General features: G+C 36.2%; 2 protein-coding genes across 4 annotated transcripts in view; one reads left to right on the top strand and one right to left on the bottom strand.

Annotated features, from left to right (window-relative positions):
- Positions 1 to 208: 208 nt before the first annotated feature.
- LOC134839484 (axoneme-associated protein mst101(2)-like) overlaps positions 209 to 27,626 on the top strand; it is a gene marked incomplete at its 5' end in the record, with an annotated part of 38,354 nt that continues 10,936 nt past the window's right edge. The window contains 12 exon segments of the mRNA XM_063855051.1: positions 209 to 289; positions 825 to 905; positions 4,266 to 4,346; positions 4,553 to 4,621; positions 11,164 to 11,232; positions 11,672 to 11,784; positions 18,628 to 18,754; positions 20,140 to 20,200; positions 20,268 to 21,118; positions 22,103 to 22,116; positions 22,818 to 22,984; positions 27,000 to 27,064. Of these exon segments, the coding sequence (XP_063711121.1) occupies positions 209 to 289; positions 825 to 905; positions 4,266 to 4,346; positions 4,553 to 4,621; positions 11,164 to 11,232; positions 11,672 to 11,784; positions 18,628 to 18,754; positions 20,140 to 20,200; positions 20,268 to 21,118; positions 22,103 to 22,116; positions 22,818 to 22,984; positions 27,000 to 27,064 (1,779 nt within the window).
- LOC134839019 (cholinesterase-like) lies at positions 4,807 to 9,345 on the bottom strand. 3 transcript variants are annotated; one of them, XM_063854409.1, is made up of 4 exons: positions 8,423 to 9,345; positions 7,950 to 8,326; positions 7,627 to 7,718; positions 4,807 to 6,025 (listed from the first exon to the last, which is right to left on the bottom strand). In XM_063854409.1, the coding sequence occupies exons 1-4, from the start codon at positions 8,636 to 8,638 to the stop codon at positions 4,974 to 4,976; spliced, it is 1,737 nt and encodes a 578-aa protein (XP_063710479.1). In that variant the 5' UTR covers positions 8,639 to 9,345; the 3' UTR covers positions 4,807 to 4,973. The 3 variants fall into 3 exon arrangements, with proteins under 3 accessions (XP_063710479.1, XP_063710480.1, XP_063710481.1); XM_063854410.1 differs by having other exon boundaries at positions 4,807 to 5,986; XM_063854411.1 differs by lacking the exon at positions 4,807 to 6,025 and having other exon boundaries at positions 7,598 to 7,718.

Below are 27,626 nucleotides of genomic sequence, written 5' to 3'. Positions count from 1 at the left end.
TTTCACCACCACTCCCAATTATTTGAAAAGCAATTTCTACTAGAAACATTGTAAAATGTGAGTTTATGAAATAGATAGACGGTTGTTTTTATGGTATTTTATGGCAAAAACTGAATTCGCGCAAAAAAAGAATACCAACATTACCCAGTGTGACTATTTATTTCTGTGAGTTCTTTAATTTAAACCTGCTTTTTTGTTTTCCTTCTAGAACTTTCCGACGATTGTGAGATCTTCATTGACCCGGAAACTGGCAAGCTGTTTATGCGGACCAAGAGCGGAAACATTCTCGGTTAGTCCTCGCTACGCTCGAGGCTCATATTATTTTGCATATAATTCTTGAAAATAAAGAGCCAATTAGAATTTTTTCTTTAGAGGCGGCTTTTTTCCGTTATATTCCCAGCCCCAGTAAGATTTTGTATAAGTAATGGGGTCTAAATTTGGGGAGGGGGATGGAGTTATAATGGAAAAGAATGCAATGAGCTTTTATCTTTTTTAGCATTACACTTTCTTAAATATTTTATATTGTAATTTTCTTAAATAATCCCGATAATTTTTAGATATCTTCAAAATTGCTAAGCAGCAATCGGCAACCAAGAGCAAAAAGCTGAACAGGAAGCCATTTTTTGGTAAAATATCATCGAACATACCAGTTATACCATGTTCACATTTTCAATTGTGTTTTCATGCCAGTGCATGGGTTTGTTCATACTTAACTATAAAAAGTATAGATTTTAAGCCGATCGTTCAATTCAAAACCATATATTCATGTATATAAAATGACTTTTTTTTGTTCTAAATTGAAGTTACTTGGTCTCTAACTTTAGAAATGGGAGATGATATCACGATGTTCACGGATCCCAGAACTGGCAAGACTTACGTGAAGACAATGTCCGGACGCTTTATGGGTAAAGTCTCAGTTTCATAACCTGATTTTATTATTGTATGCGTCGTTCATTATTGTTTCGACAATTTACTGAGGATTAAATTTGAATTTCAGTCTCAGAATCAGGTTTAAGAAAAAAAAATGTCAGTTAGGATCAAACAATAAATAACATAATTTCAAAAAAAGTTCTACTTTTGTGGATTTTTAGCCGACGCAATGTCTCCTAAAACCGTATAAAGATCATGGCAGGCAACTTTTGAAAAAAAACAAGCCAACTGACCGTTTTTGGTAACCTTTTAGAATGTTCAACAAAAACCGCTTTTTTGGCGTGCGCTCGTCCATTATGAGGCCAAACTGTGTATTTTGTGAACTGTGAGCGAATTCCGCAACTGGATGAGAACAAATTTGTCGCAAAATCCGCAACATTTTGGACCTATTTGACACTTTCGATTTCATGAACAAATAGCTAAAACACTGTGTTATGAGAAAAGCTAAAAAAAGCAGTCTAATTTGCGGAATCCGATGCAAAATTTGCGGAATACAGAACAGTGCGGGGAAATCAATGTGCCAACAAAGGTTACACTACAAGATATTTTTGCGCAGAATCTACAAAATTTTGTGTGTGGAATCCATTTGCAGTTTGTAACATTTTTTTTAGACTTTTCTCTGAAATCCAATAACTTAAACGCACCAAACGTTGCGCCTGCCTAGTGTATAGTTCGGCCTCGTAATGACAACTTAGTGTATATTGATGCCAATTTAAAAAATAGCATAACTATTATTTTACACAAATCAAGATTAGCTTGTTACTGACCAAAAAGCAGAAGAAGCTCCGATCCGGGTCAATTTTAGTGTAATGAAAATCGATTTTTCTGTTTTGTTCTTAAAATTTATACAACAATAATTGGTTGATTTATTGAAATTTAACGTATAGTGACTGTATGCGAAGAGTTAATCTTCGCAAAAATCTGAAAAATCAAAATTCTTTTTATGACAATTTTTGGAAAATTTCTCTGCAGCTCTAATCAAAGCTCACAGGGCCTGAATACATAACATCTCTCTGCATCATACAAAGCTGTTATGTAGCATTGTACTAATTTTTTGTGAAAAAAAAGATACTGAACCCAAATTTTCTTCCTTTTTTATGGCAGTGGAAGTTTTTTGGCATGTGATATTTGGCATAAAATTTTGTGCCTTCAATCCGACTACAAAGTTGGAAATTATTGGTGCGTTTTTTTTGCAGTATCATGTGAAAAAAACTTCAGTAAAGAATCGCTTCAAGGTTTCTGGATTTATTACCAAAACTTGTAATAGAAAAACTTGAAAAACAAACAGTTAACTAAAAATTTGATTTTTGGTCAACTAATTATCAAAATCACCTTTTGAACGTTTCAGAGTCTATTAAATTTATATCTCTTGTATAATGAATATCTTCTAATGCTTCCATTTCTCAATGCTGATGAAAAACTTTCACATCGACTGATCAAATTTTGCGAGCGTGTTGTAAATCAAATTTGGATGCTCATTGGTACAGCGGCTGAACGAAAGTTTTGAAGCTTTTCATCAATAATGCTTGGCTTAGAAACTACCTTATGGATTACACAACTGAAACAAACTTATTTCTTTTCATAACTGCCTCGCAATGTTCTGAAAACTTGATGTTTTGTCAAATTTGACGCCTGTACTGACCGGAACACAAAAAGGGGACCCCATTGTCCTTGTTTTGCCCACTGAAATTTAGCAGAATATTTCTCTTCGGATGTAGTAAACAGTTTTTTTTCGCTGTTAATTTTATCGCCGATAATTATTTGTGGTAGTTAGTTAATATGAAACTCAGCCCAGTCTGATAATTATGCGTGGAAAACAAAAAAAAATAAAAAAATAAAACTAAAACACACCGTAAATACAAAGTTCCTCCCCATTTCCAATGGTCGGAACAAATAGGTTATTTAAAATAATCTAGTTCTCGAAAACTTATGAACGCGTTAGGCGCTTCCCTGGAACTTAAGTATTGCTAAAATCAAATGCAGAACTTTTCCATGTTTTTTAAATTGAGTTTTTTATTACAGTTGTAATCATTTAAGTTCAATGCTAATGTTCTAAGCGCACATGTAGGTCCATATTTCGCATCGCTTACAAACAAACGGCCTTCATGGAAAACTTTTTCCTTTAAATTTAAAACAAGACTGCTCGTATCAGGGCGAAGCCCTGAATGTTCCGACTGCCTATTAAGATTTATGGAGCAGTAATAACATTATAAAAAAAATTAAAAGTAATAAAACAAAATGAAATTTTTTTTAAATTTGAAATTTTTTAATAAAAATCATCCCCCCACACGCCATATAAAGTACAAAAAGATAGATTTCGTTCCTTGTAACAAATCAATTATGGCAAATAAGCTTCGTTCAACCAATTTGGAACGATTTATAAGACGGATTAACTCTCCGCTTACGCGTTAATAGCGCGAAATATATCGCGCGTTAATTGTCCCATATTGGCCAAAATGGCAATCTTTAAACCCCCATAACTTTACGAAAAATGATCACAAGTGAAATATCTTTTCAAATTTGAGCTCAAGACAACAATACCTTTCGAATGATATAAAAAAATTCCGTCAAAAATGGCTAGTTAAAAAGTCGAATTTTGTCGGAAGAAAAAAAAACCCACCCCGAGCACAAATATTCCGTTACTTTCGTGTCGAAAGTCGGAATAAAAAGGGGTTTAAATTATCTATGCTGCCTGAAAAGCAACCGGCTACTCTTATTCAGTGATGCTAACTTTGCTAGCCTGAAGATAATTGTTCCGACTTTCGATACGAAAGTAACGGAATATTTGTGCTCGGGGTGGGTTTTTTTTTTCTTCAGACAAATTTCGACTTTTGAACTAGCCATTTTTGACGGAATTTTTTTTATCATTCAAAAATTATTGTTGTCCTGAGCTCAAATTTGAAAAGATATTTCACCTGTGATCATTTTTCGTAAAGTTATGGGGGTTTAAAGATTGCCATTTTGGCCAATTTGGGACAATTAACGCGCGATATATTTCGCGCTATTAACGCGTACGCGGAGAGTTAATCCGTCTTAGAAATCGTTCCAAATTGGTTAAAAGAAGCTTATTCGCCATAATTGGTTTGTTACAAGGAGCAAAATATAACCTTTTGTACTTTGTATGGCGTGTGGGGGGATGATTTTCATTTAAAAAATTCAAATTTCAGAGAAAAAAAATTTCATTTTATTTTTTCTTACATTTATTTTTTTAATGTTATTACTGCTCCATAAACCTTAAAAGGCAGTCGGATCATTCAGGGCTTCGCCCTGATACGAGCAGTCTTGTTTGCTTTTAGATTAGGCCGAAAGATTTAATTTGAGTTGGTTTTTTTCAGAATTAGACGAAGACATGGAGGTTACTATCGACCCAGTCACTGGCAAGATGTTCGTCAGAACCAAGTCCGGAACCCTCAAAGGTTTGCCTAAATGTATTTAACAAAAAGATACATCAAAAGTTTGCGATTCAGAACGCTCTTCCAAAACTTTCAGTATGAGAATTATTACCGAAAAGAATTTTTATTTCTTTTCATTGGTTAGACTTGTTACACTTATGTTAATTTTTTGGAGAAAAAATGATTGAGTGTTTTTTTCCAGAAAATATAATTGAATTCATGTCGTTTAGAGTTGGCATGTGAGATGGAGACTATCATAGATCCGATCACTGGAAAGAAAATCGTCAGACCCAAAGGAGGTAAGTCAAATTGAGGACCTTTTTAGCGACCCCGGACCCCTATTTTTCCTTACGTACCATAGGGTTTTGGTTTTACCATATGTTTTAAGAGTGATCAACATCAGAAAGCTGGGCTTAAAAAGGCTTAAAACCAATAAATGCTCAAAATTATAGGAAAAAAACTAAACGTTCAATTAACCAAAACATTAACATAAAAGATTTTATTGAACGTAAGTTGAAATGTGCATTTTAGGCAAAAATAATCTATCAGTCATAGGTAACCGACATTTAGAAATTTTATTCCAACTTTTTATCAAACCAATCATCATTAGTTTAGCGAATGCACGTTTTTTCAACTGTCAACCACACTGCTTTAGTTGAAATAGTCGAGAGGCGCAATTTCATCCCAGAACTCTAAAATATCCCAATACGCTAGCTCGTGATTAACTGCGTCACCCGATCCATATTTAACCAAATCATCTTCGGTTTTTGAAATACTCAAGTTTTTTATTTTGATTTCTGGTTGCAGTTTTTCGATATTGAGCGTAACAGGTGAACCAAATAATTGTTCACGATCTTCTGATGAAATTTCATCAAATCGGCACAATGCACCGACTAAATTCATAGTTTTTACGCTTACGTCTTGGTCTTTTTGAGTGTGGTTTTCATTCAAGAAGTTAAAAAGTAGCGGCATTTCATAACCATGTGTACAATTAAAGTAATCCGGAAGTCGGCCGTTCGTTTGCTTATAATCGTGCAACTTGAAGTATACTTTTGTAGCATCTGATTTCATTTTGAGAACGAATTTGAGGCATTTCAGGAGAGGATAATCGCTCAAATAATTTCCGACGGCTAAAGCACATTTGTGGAATAATGTCTCTTCAACATCGCCAAAAAGAACTTTCTTTCCCTCATAAAAGTTACAAATTTTCTCGTAATTCTCGCCATTTTGAGCATCTTTGGGTAAAAATCTCTCAAAAACTCGCGCTAATGAGCCTGTGTATAATTCTCTGTCGTTTTGATTTAGACGATCGCTAATTTTTTCTCTTAAAAAGTTACATAGAAATGCATCACCCTCAGATTGGGTTGATGTAATCAAAATTTCCCTAATTTTGTTCAATTTTGTCTGAATTTTGATCAGATTGCTCTGAAAATCGAAATCCATAAACGGAATGAACTTCATAATTTTTCCAGACGATTTGACGTTTTGATTGTGGAAAGCCTCGACATGTAGATCTTGAAGAAATTTTTGAACCAATTCTACTTCGTGTGTGGTGTTTTGTTGATCCTTCCAACCGTTCTGAATCAAGAACTCGTTTGAATATTTTATTGATCTCTCACAATCTTCCTTGTTTGATTGGGTTGATGTGGACCAAAACGTCGGAGCTAAATATTTTAAAAGATAATCGAATAGCTCTTTTTCATCTAAAACAGAATTTTTACAGTAATACTGCTGCCTGTTCAACTGAGCTTTTCGTTATTTGAAATTTGGATCATGATGACCGAATCTAAAACTAACTAAACCGAAACAATAATTTTGGGCTTTCGGTCTTATGTGGTAAATGTCACTCCCCAATTTGAAAATCATTGCGAATTTTTTCGAGCGTTCACGAAAAGAATTTGGCCTATATGGTGTTTTTCAAGCTAAATCAGTAAACTATTATCAAAGTTTGGGTGTTACAAAAAATTTCGAAGTTTTTTATGTCAACAAATTTTTGTCTGAATATTTTTCCTTTTTTCAGACTGAAATTAAAACTAATTCTCAGAGTGAATAGCTCGCTCTTACTACAATCAGCTTTCATTTGTAGTGGTGTTAGCCATTGTTGTTCCGACTTTCGATACGAAAGTGACGGAATATTTTTGCTCGGGGTGGGTTTTTTTTTCTTCAGACAAATCTCGACTTTTTAACTAGCCATTTTTGACAAAATTGTTTTATATCATTCAAAAGGTATTGTTGTCCTGAGCTTAAATTTGAAAAGATATTTCACTTGTGATCATTTTTCGTAAAGTTATGAGGGTTTAAAGATTGCCATTTTGGCCAATTTGGGACAATTAACGCTCGATATGTTTCGCGCTATTAACGCGTAAGCGGAGATTTAATCCGTCTTGAAATTATTCCAAATTGGTTTGGAAAATTTATTCTTTTAAACTTTATATGGCGTGTGGGGTGATCATTTCATTAAAAAAATTTCAAATTTAAGAAATTTTTTTTTTCATTTTATTTCATTACATTTAATTTTTTTATGTGCTCGATAAACCTTAAAAGGCAGTCGGAACATTCAAGGCTTCGCCCTGTTACGAGCAGTCTTGTTCTGATTTCAAATTGAAAGAGAAAAATACACTTCATTGTGCTCACAAAGCGCGACGCATCGCCACTATAAAATAAATATGTTAAATATGGAAAAGCTACTGGAATAACTCGTATAACGTTTTAAGCATTGGAGATTAAAACGACTATTCTCGTTACATACGAATTATAATGATTCCTCTCGTAAATCACGAATATACGAACAACTCATCTCGTGAAATACGAATCCACGAATAACACTCACGATAACTTCTTATTTGCTACGACAAATTGGGAGATTTCCCAGTTGAGTATAAACAGAAGCTAAAAACTACCGAAATTCATTCCAACAATTTTCTCTTCAACCACCCCAACCCTTCTCTATACATTACTATCCATTCTCAGTCAAAATATCTCAAATCTCACCCTTAAAATAAATATCGAGTCTAAAGGCAACTTGCAGTAAATTAATACTAACTTCTTTTCTAATAAAATATTTCCAGCGAATTTTAAAGTTACTTTCTAAGATAGAAAGTAGAAAGAGCCCTATATTACTAGCAAGCGTTTTGTCCGGCATCCATAGTATTGCTAGCGTAATACCATATTTCAGTTTTTTATCATTACAAATTATCAATCCGCTTCGTTTTTCCGAAAAAATGACGAAAAACGTTTAATTTTTTGACTAAAAAGTTCTTTTTTCAATCGTCTACTCTTAATGGTTTCTATATGCTTTACCAACCTCCACTCATCAAAATGATTCTTTCGAAGTTGAAGTGAGAGTTTGGGTTGATAGAGTGATAGGCCACCGACACTGATCCAGCGCTATGGCCACTAAAATTGACTAATCTTTATTCACATCTGAGTAAACATGAAATTTAATTTTTTGTTTTTGTCAAAATCGCTTCGAATTTTTTAAAATGTATCTAGAGTTTTCCAAATTTTTTGTATGATTTCTGGGTTTTTTTGAATGTGGATACAAAAGCCATTATTTGTTGAATGTCATTACGGTGCATAATTACATGCTAATAAAAAATCTACTAAGAATCTTTGACTTTGACTAACCAAAGTGTGATATTATTTGGGTTCCCTCCAAAGCACTCAATATAGGAGTCCACCCACTGAAGAGCAACTTCCTGGTCCCTCAAACCCAGATTAGGCTCCACTACCCCGGGCAAATTGAGGAATCCGAGAACTCCGAGACGGTAGTTGAAAGTCACAACTACAATATCTTGGCTGGCACTTAAATTAGCTCCATTGTAAATTCTGTCCGAAGCTGTGCCTCCTTGAAAGGCTCCTCCATGGATAAAAACAAATACTGGACGCAGTTTTGGATTCACTGTGGCGTTTTGTTGATTTTCTGGTTTCATTTTTGGAGTCCATATATTGATAGATAGACAATCCTCGTTTTTCTGAATGTCTGGATTGGTAAATCCAGGCGGCTAAAAGTCAGATTTTTCATTTTTGCCGTCATATGACAATTTTCGATGGATTGAGTGGGAAGTTCAAACATAAGTTTGCAAACAAAAATTGCTTACTTGAATAGCAGCATTTCCAAATGAAACTGCTTCGAAACTCTCTTCTGGTAGTTTGGTTAACAAATCACACTTTTTGAATCTGTATTGACCAACTGGCTGGTTTTGTACATAAGGGACTCCCAGGAACTGATTAGCAACGCTTCCATATCGTGTTGTTTTCACGGATCCTTTGATATATCCAGCAGGTGTCGAAACAGTAACGATATGACTTTCCATAATGATTTTTCAAATTTGAGAAAATTTCATATTTATATGCAAGAACCGAAAAAAATGTAGTAAGCCAGTGGTTTCGATGTATTAAAACGTATACACCATTCAACATTATCAACTATCACTCTGACACAAAATAATAGCTAAATCATATTTGGCGTTTAGATAATTTAAAACATGGCTAGGCTGTCAATTTTTTTGTAGTTAAAGTAGATTTCTTTCTTCATAAACACAGTTATGCGTCAGCATTAAAGAAGTATTTGAATAATAAAGCGAGCTTTGCTGATGTTTGGCATATACAGTGTAACGGCTTGAGCATAATTGTCGTTTTTTTCTGCTACTGTTGTTGTTTAAATAACTGGTTGTTGACTTCTTATAGTTAAAGACGAAAAATTTGTGACCCTCAGCAATATCGGTGACCTTATTAATCGGTCAAAACCTATTTTTGGCTATTCTTTAGCGTCACATTTTTTTTACAATTCTTAAGATTTTTGACGCAGATTTTACGAGTTGAATTGAGTGAAAAAATTATTTCCGCTGCCAAGCTGAGCACTTTTAGATTAAATAACTGGCCGAAAAAATGATATTGCCAAAACAATATGGCATTAACAATCAAATAACGCTACGAAATGATGTTATCTTTTCAAATCTGTTTGATCACGACTTGACTTTGTCGATTTGGTTAAGTAGTAACTCCCAACCGTGATGGTTTAACTGAACTGACCAACACAAACACGCCTTCAATAAAAATGATAAAGTATTTGATTGAACCCGACTTCGAAAAGATAACCAACCACTCTGCAGGTTTGCCCGCATGGTCGAAAAGATAACCAATCTGCTGTGCCATGCAATCTCAATTATGTTTAAGAACCATTTCACTTCATTAATATCATTAATGTCAGTTTTGCTCTTAGTTGCTTGCAATTTCCAATGTTTCAACCCAAATTAGACCTCATCTATAGAAGATTGCACAGGATTGTCAATAAATACTAACTTTGAGAGAAGGGGGGGGGGGCAAAAAAATGTAAATTTTTGATCAAAACTCCAAAAAGTGCCAAAAAAACTCTTTTTGGCCTGTTTTTTTTTCAAAAATTCGCGTGAAACGCAAATAATCAATATCGCCCTTGACATACTATTGATTTTGATCAATTCACCCGCACATTAATAAAATACAGTTTTTTGCAAAATGAAAAGGCTCAAAAGCTATATTTAAAAAAACGCGAACTAAAACTGCCGCCCCTAAAACTATTGGATGCTAATATATGTCTCAGAGCATATGTTTTTATGTCTTTTAATGGTATGTTCGATGTTATAGTTGAACTTATTTCAACAACGAAAATTATTGCTGTTCCGACTTTCGTAACTAAAGTAACGGAATATATGTGCTCGGGGAGGTTTTTTATCTTCAGATGAATTTCAACTTTTTAACTAGCCGATGCTGACAATTCTTTTTATATCATGCAAAAGGTATTGTAGTCTTGAGCTTGGGTTAATAATATTTTTTTCAAATCTGAGAATTTATTTCTCGCCAAGTACCACAAACCTACTAAATAAACTTCCGCTCTGAGACACCTGTGATTGGATCTGTAGGTCTAATGGTAATCTCCTAAGCAGTAAAATTGTTGGCCTGGTTTGTAATTTTATTGACTACCCACAATGGATTTGCCTGAAAACATTTTCTTATTGTTGTTCCGACTTTTGTAACAAAAGTAACGGATTAAATATGCTCGGGGTGAGCTTTTTTCTTCAAACAAAATTCTACTTTTTAACTAGCCGTTTTTTACAATTCTTTTTATATCATGCAAAAGGTATTGTAGTCCTGAGCTTAAGTTTCAAATAATTTCAATTCTGTAAATGTTTTTCTCGCCAAGTACCAAAAACTTACTAAATAAACTTCCGCTTTGAGACAGCTGTGAACTGACTGACCTGCAGCTTCAATGGTGTTATCCTAGGCAGTAAAATTGTTGACCTGGTTTGTAATTTTATTGATTACCCACAATGGATTTGCCTGAAAACATTTTCTTATTGTTGTTCCGACTTTTGTAACAAAAGTAACGGATTAAATATGCTCGGGGTGAGCTTTTTTCTTCAAACAAAATTCTACTTTTTAACTAGCCGTTTTTTACAATTCTTTTTACATCATGCAAAAGGTATTGTAGTCCTGAGCTTAAGTTTCAAATAATTTCAATTCTGTAAATGTTTTTCTCGCCAAGTACCAAAAACTTACTAAATAAACTTCCGCTTTGAGACAGCTGTGAACTGACTGACCTGCAGCTTCAATGGTGTTATCCTAGGCAGTAAAATTGTTGGCCTGGTTTGTAATTTTTATTAATAACCCACAATTGATTTGCCTGAAAACATTTTATTTTTGTTGTTGTTCCGACTTATGTCACGAAAGTAACAAAATATTTGCGCTCGGGTGAGTTTTTTTTCAGACTCATTTCGTCTTTTTCAAATTTCGACAGCTGGAAAAGAAACGTGTACATGATTGGTTACACTCTTGTATTTGTAATGAAATGCTCAAATTTTAGGAGTGGGACTTGGGTTTGAGCTGTATGTAGATCCAGAGACTGGCAAAGCATATTTGAGACCCCGCGATGGTAAGTACAAAACGACAAAGAAACGAACCTGAATTAATTTGCAAAAAAAAATTAGGTTTTGACGGATCTGACTTCTGGTGTTTAACGATTGGAATTAGATAATCCAGATTCAACCATTCTGTGATTTAGCAAAATGCTTGTTATAACAATAATTTTCATAATTATAAGAGTGATCGAATTTAGATGATCAAAATCCAGATTAAAAAAAGCAAAACTCAAAACAATCTAAGCAATGTTTCCAAATAAAACTAATTAAAAACTCCTTGAATTTTGTCTGGCTTGGATTTTTGTTGATTAAATCGGACTAGTTAATGTCCATTCTAACGCCATATACAAGGTTGTTTGTGAATCAACTGTTTGTAACGACGATATTTATAAAATTTTAATTGTCTTAACTAACCAATAACTAATCTAACTCGGACTAACCCCCTTCGTGCAGAGAAGGAGGAGAAATTGCTGCGAGACCTGGTGATGCTGGTGAGACCCGGACTCGGATTCTACGACGTCGACCCCGAGGAAATCTTCGTGGATATGGGCAGCGACGACTACAAGGTAAAGTTCAAAAAATACTCGTGTCAAAGTCCTTTTCTGATATCATATGACTTTGCATGTAAAACGGGTCGAGAAGTATTTTTAGGACTAATTTTACGCCTATAATTTACTTCTCGCTGAAAAGTTTTTATTTTCTCGAGCAGTTATGAAGTCATACAAAACAAGGCTGTTCAATTTGCACAAAGCAGTCTGGCCACAACATCAAAGAAGAGCAATTGAAAATTGGCTAATGAAACATTAACAATTGAATGTTTTAATTTTTTGTTAACTTTTTTTTTTTAGAATTTTCATCAAAAACTTCTCTGGATAATTAATTTTAGGGAGTCGGAGGAACCTAACTGAACTATGTTTTTGGCTGTAAGATTTAGCCACTGGGGTGTGAAGTATCGTATCGACGATAGATAATTCGATGTCGATAGAATATCGCGATACATTGAACCCTCTTGATAGATTATCCGATAATTGCGATTATCAGAAACCAATATATTAAATGATTGACAGAATACTTAATGCAATGTTGTAGCTGAAATTAAGCGCAATGGTTGAGGGGTTATGGAGCGCAACGCTTAACAATAAATTTGTCTTTTTAAAGTGAATAAGTGGTCGTCCATCCAAGATTGTTTAACACGATAAAAAACATATACAATGTTATGATACCCCAATGCAAACTAGAGATTGCTTAGCATTGTCCATCATAATTCAAACTTGGGACAGTCGGCACCCCTATATCAAAAAATAGAGATAGAAAACGTATTTTATTTGTCTTTCGCTTCTATATTGCTTTTCATTCTTCTTGTTTATAAAAGATGCAAACATGGCTAAGTAGTGCGCGTTATGTGATGTCTACCCGTCAATAACAAGTCCAAATGCTCGGGTCCCGGGTTGACCTCTATAGACCGAAAATGCTAATCATACAACTTCATACACTTAGTCTATGGAAAAATGCTAAACCTACAAATTTCATACGTTTTTGCAAAATGAGTTTAATCTCATTTCAAAGGTATTTTATAGTTGTTTTGGTATCGAAATTGGTATCTCTTCATAAAAAAGGAAAAAAATGGTATGAAAAAAACTGCTAGCCATACAATTTCCATATATGGAAATTGTATGATAAAAATTTAAAAAAAAAAATTTTTTTTTTGTGAAAAAAAGCTTTTAGCAATCAATTCAGCTGCTGGCAAAACATTAAAGCGTTTTTTGGGCTGCTACGACTGAAAGCTTTGATTTTTTTTATTTTTGTTTTCTGAAAAAAAACACTAGTCATACAATTTCCATATAAGGAAGATGTATGACAGGCATTTTTTTGATGGCGACGACAAAAATTTTTCTAAGTTTTTTTGAAATTGCCCCCAAAATTGTTTTTGTGTTTTTTACTAGCCTTTTTCCATATATGGAAATTGTATGACTAGTATTTTTGGTCATCCCGGGGTAACTCTACTTCAATTTGTTTTTCCACTTCTCTTGTAAATAAGTTTTTGTATTTTGTGAAAATTTTGCTACATCTTTGCTTCTATTTCGAAAACCTGCGAGTGTTCCCACTCTCGCAAACAGTAATAATAATAATAATCATAATAATGGGATTTAGAGACTAAAGTCTCAAGGGTATGTTTCAACCCGATAACAGTCGGAATCTAAGCGAGGGAGAGTTTCGGCAATTTGAGCATCGACAGTGCATCTTCCAAGTGCACAAGTTGTCTGTGTCATAGACGTCAGTCGCGAAGTTCTTGTACAGTCGAGTGAGGCGCTGTTTCAGACCAGCGGGCTGATGGAAGTTGACGATCGGGTCAATAAAAATCGCTAATCGTGAACACCTGTTCCAGAAGTTGTTTTCGCATTTGGTATACCGGTAATTCTTGACATGAAAGGCAACAGTAGTAGTACTCCTGGTAGTCGATGGAGCAGAGAAGCGTACATGTGAAGACGAGTCATAATCGTATTTTCCATTTAATATTGAAGAAAAGAGTAAGAGATCATGAAGTTCAATGTATAGACAAATAGGCAGAAGAGCGAGCTGAGCCAATCTTTGCTTATAGGGTAGAGGTGTAAAATTTAAAATCAATTTGGTTGCTTGCTCAAGATTCTTCAGTTCAGAGCGATTAGCACAATATACTGGCGACCCATATAGAAGGACTGGGACGATAAACCCACAATAAGCATGAGGTTTAGTGAAGGAGGCACAAGAGTCAGATGTGTTGCGCTTGATAAGAAGCAGACTTTTTGAAGCTTTGGAGACCCGAAAATTGGTGTGATGTGACCATGTCAGTGTGTCAGTGATGAAGACGCCGAGATCGCGTTCTTTACTATCGCGATGAATGGTAAGATTACTGCAGTGTACGTCTCGAGGTGTACCGCGAAACCAAATCGTCTTGCTCTTGGTTGGATTAATTGACATGTAGTTATCAGCGCACCAACGAATGATAGTATTCGCATCATTTGACAGATCCGGGAATGACGTTGACCAGAGTTTGATATCGTCTGCGAAGGCAGAATTGAGGCAGGTTAAGGCGGTAAGCAAATCGTTCAAATAAATGAGAAACAATAAAGGTCCAAGTATGGAGCCTTGGGGAACACCACTTGTAATAAGCAACGCCTGTGAAAGTTTCTCGCCAACTCTAACCCTTTGGGAACGACCAATCAGGAAGCTTGCGACAAGGGAGAGTAGCTTTCCTTTTACACCGATTTGGTGAAGCTTGCGAATAAGTACAGAGTGTGATACACGATCGAAAGCTTTCTCAAAGTCCACGTACAACTTCAGTAATTCATTGACGCTCAAATCATCGTATTTATCATACAGATTGTCGAGGTACTGAAGGAGCTGCAAAACAGCAGACTGATTTCGCAGGTATCCAAATTGATTCGATGAGAGCTTAGGACTCACAAAATCGTACAGCTTATTGAATATTACACGCTCAAATATTTTACTGGCCGCAGGTAGCAGTGATATCCGTCGGTAACAGGAAACCAAGGATTTGTTACCATCTTTGAAGATTGGAACGATCACAGATTCCTTCCAGACACTGGGGAAAAGACCCTTGCACGTACATGTTTTGAAGAGAAGCAGCAGCGACGGTGATATGACCTGGTACAGATGTTTGAAAATGCAGTTTGGAAGATTGTCCGGGCCTGTAGAGACTGAGATTTTCATCTTCGCGCAGATATGCTCAATGGCTTCATTCGTGATTGTGATATGGTGAATTGTCGAATGTGACTGTTTGTCTGGAAGAGGAGAAGAATCGTGCGACAGAGGATTATATACGGAAGCGAAGTATTTGTTGAATAAATCAGCCTTATCAATGTCCGTAGCAGCTTCCAGCTGGTTCCAATGCATTTTGTCAGGCAGAGTTGAAGAACCTTTAACAGATTTGAAGTACCGATATAGGTCTCCGAAGTTTCGGCTAGAGAATACGTCACACTCATACTGTTGTTTATCGTCGTTGAGAGCATTCATTGCCGAGACCTATGCATTGCACAACGTGGTCGGGTTAGAATAGTCCACATGCTTCCGGCGAATATTTGCAATTTTGATGAGGTTGGACGTCGCTTGTGAGGTCCACGGAGGAAGATTACGGCGGTGCTTCGTTCTTTTTGGAACATGCCGTGCGATACCGTCGTTTATCCATTTGTACCAGGAGCATGTAAGGACGTCCACACTACTGTAGCAATAAGGAGAAAACTTGTGGGTTCGGAAGTAATTAGCCATTTCTTCCCAGTCGACTCTGGAGTAACTGAACTGGGTGCTAGAAGGTCGGTTAATAGCTGTTATGGAAAGATCGAGTTCAATGCAATAAGGTTGATGGTCAGAGAGAGCCCGGCCCATGGTTTGCAGAGAGTCGGATAACGATTTATCACGGCAGCAATTTAGAACAAAGCTGTCTGCATTGCACAGGATAACGTCGAAGTTGGCGCCGAGCAGCTGTTCAAAGTTGTATTGGGAAAGGATTTTCAGTATTTTATATTCATAGGTGTTCGCAGAAGACATCGCAATCCAGTTAGTGGACGTGAAGTTGATGTCGCCACATATTATTGTGAATGAGCAAGTCAGAGTGGATTGAGCCCTTGCCAAGTCGGGACTAATGAAGAGAAGTCGGCTAGTGACCAGTGGTAAAGGCTGGTGGATGGAGGGTTGTAAATACAGCAAACAATGAAGTTGACCGCAACGACACTACACATAACGGATACACAATTGTTGTACTGGCGAGAGAGTTGCACAACGTCCGCTTTTACCCAGTCAGCAATGCTGATTAGGACACCCACATGACGGCTACTGCCAGTATGACGGTGATCACGGTCACGTCTGAAGATACGATAACCAGGAAGAAATATGGCGGCATCCGTAACGGAATCAGTGAGCCATGTTTCGGTCAAGGCAAACATAGTAACCTGGCGAGTCATTATGGCGTTGGCAAATAGCATTCGCCTTGACAGATGTAGTAAACTGCGAATGTTATACGAGACTAGGTTGATAGTTGATTTGACTACTTGGTTTGGCGGTGACGGGAGTCAACATTCCACTACACTCCACCTGTTTTCAATTTTCTGTTCCAACGAAAATTGGATGGTCGTCCATGATAATCCAGTCCAACCATCCAAACAGGTTTGCCGTTTTCTGGTTGGTAAAACTAATCTCTACAAGCCGCTGCTTCTGGCAAAAATTTTGCTTGAAGTTCGGATGAGCCGAACGAATATGCGACATTAACTTTGATATTCCGGCTCTTTTTGGCACTTGCGAATAGTGGAGTGTTTTTTGCATTTATAGTACTTGTCACATGAATTGGAAGTGCTCTCAGCAAAATAGAACAGTGCGATTGCTTTGATCATGACAACTGGTGGTTTAACAAAAGCACAAGTGTGACACATCTTGTGAATATATCAATCGCTACATTAAGTTTGTTTGCGTGCACAGCTTCTGATTGGTTTGATTGCTCGAAATTTGGTATTAGGTAAAATATCGAGGTTCCAGTCGATAGATATTTCGAGATAATGTATCGCGATTTATCGGATATGCAATTATCGATTTTTCACCCCCCTGATTAGCCGTTAATAGCTGGAAAAAAAGTAACTGAACTGTAAAACCAAATTTTACAGTTGTAAATACTCAATTCTTCGCCTTCTTGTAAATACGTTTGCAAAACGGAAAAAAACCGCACCTGTTTCTTAAATATTTTAGAAATTTTTTGAAACATTTTTTGAAATTCTAGTCTCAATAATTGATGTATGATTGATTGACAGCCTCAATAAAACAATTATCCCACAATTTGTCAACAAAACTATCAACTTCAAAAACACAATAGCCTAACTTAGCGACAATACAAAGATTTAGACGCACATTTAAACGGGTCTAGAACAACAAGCCAACGGGACTTCAAGTCGAATGGACTTCAAGCCGAAATTAAAACTTTACAAGCACCCCAAAACGCTATTTTATCATCTGCAAAATGATGCTTTTCTAAAATTTTGGCAAGTTTAGTCCATAATAAGCGTTATTCATGACAATGCACCACTTGTGATTCGCATCCGTTAATAACATCAGCCGGTTTTTGAAATGCAAAAATTACAAACATGAAAAATGCCTTCAACCATGTTTTACTTTTCAACTTTCCGGAACATCATTTGGAAGCTTAAATTATATGCAAACGCCAGTAACTAGTGAAGAAAGATCATGAAATTCAGAAGTTCTTCAAAAAAGTTTTCAAATGGTTCATATTTCACGACTTTATAAGGAATTATTCGGCTTGAAGTCCCTAATTTTACAATTCGGCTTGAAGTCCCGTCGGCTTGATATCCGGCACCACATTTAAACTCGAGCCGAATGGAAGCGCAGCGGAGCAAGCTGACACTAATAGGAAATGCCGCGTTTGACGTTAGCGTTGTGACTTGCTAATCGTTCTGAGTCTGCTTAAAGATTGGTCTGTTGAAAAACCGGTCTGCTAAACTCCCTAGCACCTGCTCCAACATTCTCAAGCAAATGTAGTAAATTCAGTACTGTAGCATGGATCAAACATAGATAACACTGAACCAACTCTGTTCGTAGATACAGATACAAGTTAAATCGGACAGGTAAATTAAAAAGTGTAAAAAAACGTTGGTAAATTTTTAGTTGTCACTTTCAAACATAACTTATGATATAATTATTGTCACTGTACAAAGCAATTTATAAAAAACAGTCCAAAAAACAGTTTCAAGTCATATATTTTTTTGAAAATTGGTAGACCGAGAATTGCTATTTTTCCAGCAACATAAATAACTTAAAATAATGACCTCCGCAGTCGTGCCAACATGCTGCGAGCTTGCCAACAGAGGTTAAAACTCTAAACAAAAAATTGAGCTGGTATTACACAAAGCGGCGACGCGCGCTGCCTTAATCCGACTCAAATTTAGTGTATATTGGTGCTCACGGCGCCTTTAGAAATATTTAAGGGTCAGACAGCCAACATGGATATATCAAAACAGTACAGAAAGGTGATTCTTTGGGTCCGCAGGGGGTCAAATCTCTGAGGGGGGTTTCAAATATAGTTTTACACTGATCAGAGAAAAAATGCCTCTCTACCGAGTCTTATATAGCACTACGTTTTCGCGAAATAAAGTCGCATAGGAAATCAGTATATTGCGGCAGCAATATTACAAAATCATGATACGGAAATTCAAAATTGTAGCATTTTATTAGGCATAGACAAACGAAAAAAATATATTTAGCTTGTTCCTTTTTTCAGATATCGGTGTAGTATAACTTTCTATGCAATTTGCACTGCATCCAGCATATCTTTTATCTTTGGGGTTAATTCTTTGAATCCTGCTATCTTTGGGGATAAATTTACACGCAACTGTCGTCGTTGTGACTTTTAGGCTGAGTTTGAGAATGTGTCGTGGACTGACCAGTTGAACACAATTGGACAGAAGAACAAAGATGTGGATGGGGAGAAGGAAGAAGAGGAAAAAAAGAAGGCGGAGGAGAAACGAAACATGGAAGAAAGTGAGCATACTAAGATTTGGTTACGTAGCAGTATTTAGACAACCGCGTATTCAGACACTGTATTAACCAATCAGAATCGAGACAAGGAAGAAATGAATTTCATTTCTTCCTAGTCTCGATTCTGATTGGTTAATACAGTGTCTGAATACGCGTTTGTCTAAATGCAGACCGCACTCCCTAAGATTGATAGCTCTTTCCTCCTTTGAGTCTTTTCTGTTATATGGCCAAAAAGCTGATTTTTTTTTGCAATTTGAAAGTCTGATCATGATGCTTGAATCCGATTGGTTGAAATTGATACCAGCAAAAATGAATCTGGGTTTAAAATGACAACAAAAGCTCAATTAAAAGTTCGATATTTTTTTGGTGGGGGTGGGGGGGGGGGGGTAACAGAAAAGACCTCATTTTAGTTTTTGCTGAAATGCGATTTACCTAATGCAAATACAAAAATTTTGCTGTAATAAATTGTGTTAAATTATAACAGTGTGAACAAAGCAGTGAACAGGTATGAAACCCACTCTTATTTTATACGAACTGCGATGTGAACAACTTGAAGACATTTTTTATGTGGTAATTTTACGAGGGGTTGAGGAAACAGGAAAAAGCTATTTGAAGACCCTCGCGTTCACATTTAATTAATTGATGAGAATACAGTATACAAGCATATGGTAATTTCTAATAAATAGTCCCAGTAAAATTGTAAAAATTTTCGATCAAAGGTACGTCCCTGATTCTGAAATTGTTCAGATAGATATTACACAATAACTAAAAAATAATAAATATAAAGATTCACCAGCGGATTTAGGGGGGAGGGCGGGGGGGCGGACACTTTTTCTTCAGGGATTCGGCCCCCTGCCGACCCTTTGGTTCTTTTTAAGAAATCCATTTTTGGCCGACCGACTCTAAAATTTTTCTAAATGCGCCTTGGGCGCAAGTATATACTAACTTTGAGGGGGAGCGCGCGCCAAAAAAACGCGATTTTTTTTGTCAAACTTCTCCAAAAACTGCCCAAAAACGGCTTTTTTGACCTGTTTTTTCAAAATTGTGCCTGCGACGCAGAAAATTTGGCGTAAACAGTGTCTTTATTACTGCTTTAGGAAAACTCCGAAAATCAATGTGGTCGACCTGAAAAAAAAAGGTCAAAATTTTCGAAATTTTTTTTGGAAATCCGCCCCCCTCGAGAAAATCCTAGTATACATTGAAACTTCAATTTGTTACCTTTTAGAGGCCTTTGCACTCATTTATGCCAAGAACAGTAAGCTGAGTAGAACTTTTATTTTTCTTCATCTTCATTCTTCAGTTCTGCTCAATTATTTTTCTATCTCTCACATATATTTTGCTATTTTAGTCGACTTTAGTCATTAAAAATTGTTTTTTTTTTGTTTCAGTGGCGCTGAAAATGCGAGAAAGCAAGTCCCGAAACCGAAAAGGGAACAAAAAAGGAAACTTGTAAGTATCTTTCCCGAAAAAAACTTCCACATTTTTTCATTACCTTAACAAAGCCTCGTGTTTTCAGGAAAGTAGAGAAACCAGCAAAATCCAAAGATTCTGTCAGCTCAAAGTTGTCAACCAGGAATGAAAAAGACAGCTACAAAGCTTTGGCCAAAGCAGAAAAAGTTGTCCGAATTGTGACGACTTTGTCAAACAGCAATCATAAATTGGAAAAAGTGGAAAAATCAGTTTCTTTCAAAAAAGAAAAACACGGCAGCGATTCAAGACTAGAAAAGCAAAAAACCAATTTGACCGACAAAGATTCGGAGAAAGGAGACCAGCCTGTGATTTCGGTCACAATTACTGAAAAGAAATTTGACCGAAAATATTCGCAAGAAAAACTTAGAAAAAGTGAACAACCTTCGAAGTTTCTGAAAACTTCGCCAAATGCAATGACACCATTGGCCCAATCATTGGCTGGGAAGTTAAAAGATCTGCACGTAATCGAACAACATGAAAAAGTTAAAGTTGACCAGGAAATCAAAAGTAGAATGACAAAAGCTATAAACAAAGCAAAAATGATCGAAACTTTAACGCATAAAAAGTTCAACGAAAGAGAAAAAACTGAAGAAATTGCTCCTAAAATTTCGATTTCTCACGCCGATGGAAAACAGAGTAAAGTTGGTTTAAAAACCGGAAGAAAATCGCCCTCTCGTAGTGGTTCTATAAGCCCCTCCCCGCAGAGAGCTAGAAAAAGTGGGAAGTTTTTAGCCCCACCTTCGCCGGCTAAGGGGGGCAAAAGTGGTAAGGGTTCGAGTAAGTCACGTGGGGGTAAAGTGAAAGATGAGTCATCGAAGCAGGACACAGTCGATGAAGGAGACGAAAATGAGGAGAAAAAAGAAGAACCGAAAGTCGACTGGAGGAAAATGAACCCTGGTGAGTAATTTTTGAATCACTTTTTGAAATATAATGAATCGCTTTTTCTTAGACGTCTGAAAAAGTAAAAGAAAACATCAAAATAATGGCCAAAAAATTTTATATGTGACTTTTTTAATACAATTTACAAAAAATTGATATTACTCTTATGGCGCTCTTTCAAGTGATGTTTATCAAAAAGAATTTAATTATTCTAAACTTGTTTGTGTCATGACGTCACATGGAAACAATTTACTTATAGATAGAGCCGAGCATTTTTACATGCATTTTTCTTTTTATTTGATTTAACAAAAAGAAAAATGCGTTCAATTTACAATGACTGTGTAGGATTTTTTTGATGGTGTTTTGAAAATTTTCGTGTATCTTTTGCTGAGTCATTTCAAACTTTACGTCCTCTGGCGAGACCTCAAAATGACTGTATTTGGCATAATTTCGCATATATTTTTTCTCATGCTGTTTTGTTTGAAAAAAATGCAGTGTTTTACCAAAAAAAAGCGCATTTGTCGGCTAGTTCTCCTTCCACGAAATTAGTATATATTATATATTGACGATGTTTGATAATGTTTAATATTGGCCAGTGCTAGCTGCCCTATATTACTACCATGGGACAGGGGCGAATCTAGGAGTTTCACGAGGGGGGGGGGGGGGTGGATTTTCAAAAAAAATCGAAATTTTGTCCAACCTTTTTTTTTTAGGCGGCCAAATTGATTTTCTGAGCTCTCCCAAATCACTACAAAGACCATGTTTTGGCCGAAATTTCTGAACCGCAGGCAATTTTTTGAAAAAACAGGCCAAAAAAGGCGTTTCTAGGCACTTTTGTTTAATCACAATTTGAAATTTCAGATTGGATCCGATTCTGAGGACGAGTATATAATATAATATAAATTAACCAGTGTTATACTAACAAGATTGTTTCGATAACTTGTATCCCAGACTGACTACGAATATTTCGATCAAGTTGAAAATTTGATTTTTTTTTTTCAGATTTACTGGACGAGGTAAATAAAATTCATTAAATAATCAACCAATTGTAATTATCTCATCAAAATTTAGTCTGTTTGTAACATAAAATGAAGTTGGCCATAGGATGGAGCAGATTTTTCAATTCTTTTCCACTCACCCCCCCCCCCCCCCCCCCCACACACACACACATTTCAAAATTTCTTCTTTCATTGTTTAATTTCGTCTTCTAATGGATAAATGCATGATGTTATGATGAAAAGTATGTACAAATTTTGGATTGATCATCATGCAAATATTCACAACACTATGACAATGTTTAAAAAATTCAAAATTGCAATTCAAATGTGGGGGGGGGGGGGGGGGTATTGGGAGGAGTGTTTGGATTAGAGCCGATAACACCCATCAGTATCAGAAATATTAATATCAGGCATTTAACTAATTCAAAAATTGTCATCATGCTGACCAAACAACAAATAAAAAAGAAGAAACAAAAAAGTTGTTTTCTTTTCTGACCCAGTTTGGCGACTTCTGTTTATAACTCTTTTTAATGACTTTTCCTTCTTTCGCGTACTTGAAAAAATAAATCATCAGAACTATTAAATATTCATCACTAAACTTTAACACCCATCAACTCAAGTGCATTTATCTCAACCAATTAGATGTCACTAAAGGCTGCTACTGTTTCGTGGTCCCCGTTTGTCTCTAGGTTGACCTTGAAAAGTGTTTCTGTTCGTAGATTGACCTTGACAAGTTGACGCCGGCGGAGAGGCGGAGGATAGAGGTGTTGCGGAAGAGACGACAGAAGGAGCTGGAGAAGAAGCAGGCGGAGGAGGAAGAGAAAAAGGTGGCAGAAGCGAAGAAGCGAGCAGAGATCGACAAACAGATTCTGCAGGAGCGAATCAAGTAATTATCTAAATTTACTTATTTTTATTAATCAATTTTTTATTTTTTTTAAAAATAAGGGTCTTATGCAATAAACGGCCCAAATTCATTATTTCTACATCTCTTGAACTGAAATTCTTGTGGATGAATTTGATTGGCTAATTAGCGAAGCTAGTTCCATCGACATTTTCTGCCATTTCAATTGAACTTTCAAGCAGATAAAAATATTAGCCGAAATGATAGAGAAAATTAATATTGTTTTTTCAAGCCATTTTACTGAATTTTGCTTGTCTGGGCAAGGTTTCACAAGTGACTCAAAATTAATTGATTATAAATGAATTAATAATTTGACTCAAAGTTCCACCTTTTCGGCAATTTCGGCTCATATTTTTATCTGCTAGAAAAGTTGATCGGAATGCCTGACCGTGTAACTTGAAATTGATTGGCTAAAATTACCCAATCAAATTTGATCGCAAAATTTTCAACTTACGATGTAGAAAATTGATTTTGGGCCGTTTATTGCATAAGACCCAAAAATAATTATTGGTGGTATCTAAACCAGCAGAAGCATCAACTAGCCGAAAATCCGCAAGTGTAATATAATAATTATTTATTTCATTGATGTGATGTAACGTTTCGGCTGGCTTAAATACTCCGCGCATGGTTGGTTGTTTTATACTTGGGCTGGTTTATTTCTCTCTATTTTTTAGTTTGAATTGAAGTATCAAAGGTCAATAAATACAGCAAGACAGAATGAAATATATACACAACCCGGTTGGAATACTTTTTTGATATAAATTTTCATAAAAATGGGGGTATTTGAAAAAATGCTAGACATACAGTTTAGTTCTATGGAACTTGTAAATTCTAACAAATGAAAGTTTCGTGGACTAGAATTTCCTTGAAACAACGCTTCTAATAAAAAACCCTTGATTCTCGGACAATAAAAAAGAATAAGTTCCCACTAAAAAGTATCGCGAAAAATTAGTTAGTTATTGACGATGTGATAATTCCATTTGAAAAAGACCAGCTAAATGTGCTAATATACAATCTCGTTGGAAAAAATACTCCATCAAAGAGGAAAAATAGAGAGATGACTACAATGAGAAAGTACAAGACTGCTCGTATCAGGGCGAAGCCCTGAATGTTCCGACTGCTTTTGAAGGTATATGGAGCAGCAGTAATAACATAAAAACATTATATGAAATAAAATAAAATGAAACTTTTTTTTTCTACAATTTGAAATTTTTTAAGAAAATCATCCCCCACACGCCATATAAAGTACAAAAAGATAGTTTTCGTTCCTTGTAACACATCAATTATGGCAAATAAGCTTCGTTCAACCAATTTGGATCGATTTATAAGACGGAATAAATCTCCGCTTACGCGTTAATAGCGCGAATTATATCGCGCGTTAATTGTCCCAAATAGGTCAAAATGGCCAAAATGGCAATCTTTAAACCCTCATAACTTTACGAAAAATGATCACAGGTGAAATTTCTTTTCAAATTTAAGCTCAGGACAACAATACTTTTTGAATGATTTTTAAAAATTCCGTCAAAAATGGCTAGTTAAAAAGTCGAAATTTGTCTGAAGAAAAAAAACCCACCCCGAGCACAAATATTCCGTTACTTTCGCATCGAAAGTCGGAACAACAAGGGAAAGCTGAAAATCAGACGAAGTTGAATGCGATACAAATAGACAACGTCGACAAAAAACTGAAAATCCAGCTGTGTAGCCACTGAAAAGGAATACCACAAATGTGTCGTCTTTAGGATTTTCACACACAGTCTTGCGAAGCTATCCCTTTTACCGTGCTAAAGCAGGGGGCACTAAGGCTCGGTATTAACGACAATCCCGAAAGGGTTATTTTTAGTGGTGAGTTGTCCTCTACTGTATTCTATTGCTCCCCCTTAGTCAGTGATGCTCTTGCTTGCTATATCTCGCTTGAAGTCGCGTATAACGAATTCCTTTCTCTCTAATGAATTCAATATATGTATAAGTCTGAATGAATACAAAGGGCCTACTAATTCGGCCAGCATATAATTTAGTAATATACAACAGAATGGTTTGCGATCTGTACACACTTAACAATTTCTTCTCTGCGTACTCGGTCAGTACACGTGTCGACTAAGCTCTCTGACTTGTACTAACTTCTGCTCTAACTAATTTTCCACAAGGCACTTCGACTTACGTTCTTACTTCACTCGCTGTGAAACAATTAACAGATGAGTTCAGATAGCGACCACAACTGGGACCTACTGAATCTTACGCTCGTTAACTCGTTCTATTTTTAATCCGCTCTCTAACCTCCACTTCTTCTTATCTCTATTTGTGCTCCGTTTTTGTTAATGTCACGCCACTTCATATCGGTGCTGTCATCCCCTTAATCACAACTGCCCCCTATGGTTTTTCCCTTTTACCTACTCCCCCTGTCAAAGCTGACGGGTCCCAAGTCCGGGGTTTTTATCGACTTGTTCACGTTTTGTAAATACATCCCCCTGCGGTTGGCATCGTAAATCGGGTAAGTACCGAAGTCGTATGATTCTTATCAATTAAATCCCCCCTTCGCTACTTACTTAAATAACATCTGACTTCGGTGTCAAATCTTGACCCAAGCAACAAAGTCATACGACCCCAATAAACTAACCATAACCCGATTTTGAACCAAATTTACTAATATTTTCACTATCATGTTAGGATAAAATGCGCAGAAAATACGCTAAGTCGAAAATTTGCTAGAATTACCAATTTGAAAGTCGGAACAACAAGGGAAAGCTGAAAATCAGACGAAGTTGAATGCGATACAAATAGACAACGTCGACAAAAAACTGAAAATCCAGCTGTGTAGCCACTGAAAAGGAATACCACAAATGCTTCGTACACAAGAATCCGTCAAAATGCAGCTTAGACATCAACTGTGGGAATCACTGAAGTTTCGGGAATCACTTTCCATCTTTGGAAATCACTTTAACTAGAATTAGTCTTATCTATGAGCGCTACATATTAGGATATTTGAAACTTGAACTATGTATCTACTATCTTACCGGCACTGACAAAGTTGAGATTGAAACCGATTTTAATCAATATTTATACAGATAATATACTGTATAGAAATCGATCTACGATAGCCCAGTTCGATACGTCAATTGATTTAGAATAGATTGAATTTAGTTTTAAGGTAGGACAAAATCGATTTTTGTTGCATAAAAATGGATTTAAATCCATTTAAATGGATTTTCGCAAGGTAGTAAAAATCATCAAAATCTCAACAAAGCTGATTTAACTTCTATGTTTTTTGTTTCGAAGCTCGTGCAAATTTTTTACTCACAAAAATCCTAAAGAGGGCAAGAATGAGTCACTCGAGGAGAGTTTTTTTAATGCGTACTATTGCGCTCAAGGGGCTTCCTTTCAAATTGTGCAAAACTAAGGTTTCGCGCGTTAATGAGAAGTACAATTGTGTAAAAGTTTTTCAAGAATAGTTTTCATTATAAACGTTTTAGACTCAATTTTTTAGGCAAATAACGTATGACTTTACAAATCAAAGTGGAAAAATAGAATTTTGGTGCAGAACATCAAAACAAAAAGTCAATTGAAAAGCATTGCTAATAATTCAATTCCACTATTTCTCTATTGTTTGATAGTCTAGAAAATCTGAATATCATCTGTATAAAATCTGTATATAATCTGTAATCTGTATAAATTGATTATACAAAAAAAATTGTAAAGGAGGGCCAAAGCACTAAAAAAACAGTTTTTTTTGCGAAATTTTGAAAATTGAAAAAACAGGTCAAAAATAGCAATTTTAGGCACTTTTTTGAAAATTTCTAACAAAAAATTGCATTTTTTCGGCGCGCGCTACCCTTAAAAAATTAGTATTTATTGGCGTCAAAGGCGCCCTTAGAAAAATTTTAGGGTCCGTCAGCCAAAAACGAATGTCTCAAAATAGTTCAAAGGGGGGTCTGCAGGGCGTCGGATCCCTAAGGGCAAGGCATCTGCCCCCTCCAAATCCCCCCTGAATGTGTGCATGTTTAAGGGAGGCAGAAGAGGCGCAGAGGAAGGAGGAGGAGGCTACCCGATTGGCCGAATGGGAAGCTAAGCGTAAGGAGGAGGAGGCGAGGAAGAGGGAGAGGATGAAGCGACTGGAGGAGCAGCGGATGATAGAGCGACTGAAACAGGAGAAATTAGAACAGGAGGCTCGGGCCGCAGGTCACAATTAGGGGGGGGGGGTTAATGATTGATATTGATATGCATGATCTCACATGCATGATCTAGCTGTAGATCATCATTAAAAGGGGGAGGTCATTGCATCTAGCACTGTGATTTAATGATATAGAGTATAGTACCACACACAAACTTTAGAGCGAGTGATGATCCGAGCCATGACATGTACTCGTCGCCATGGGTGCGGCAACAGTTCTATAATTCTTATTAGCAGTAGCGTGCGCAGAAAAATTTTCTGGGGGGGTGCTTCATGCTTCTTCGAAAAAAAATTTGATAACTTTGTCAATTTTTCTATTGGATGACCAATTTGTTTTTCCGAGCACTCCGCTAATACTATAAAGACCCTATTTTATCAAAAACTTTCTCGGAGCAGAATTTTTTTTGAAAAAAGAGGCTAAAAATCAGGGGCGGATTTAGGGGGGGGGGGGCGGGGGGGCGG

The sequence above is a fragment of the Symsagittifera roscoffensis genome, chromosome 2, assembly GCF_963678635.1.
Source record: "Symsagittifera roscoffensis chromosome 2, txSymRosc1.1, whole genome shotgun sequence".
NCBI lineage: Eukaryota > Metazoa > Xenacoelomorpha > Acoela > Convolutidae > Symsagittifera > Symsagittifera roscoffensis.
This window is presented reverse-complemented; position numbering and strand designations above follow the sequence as displayed.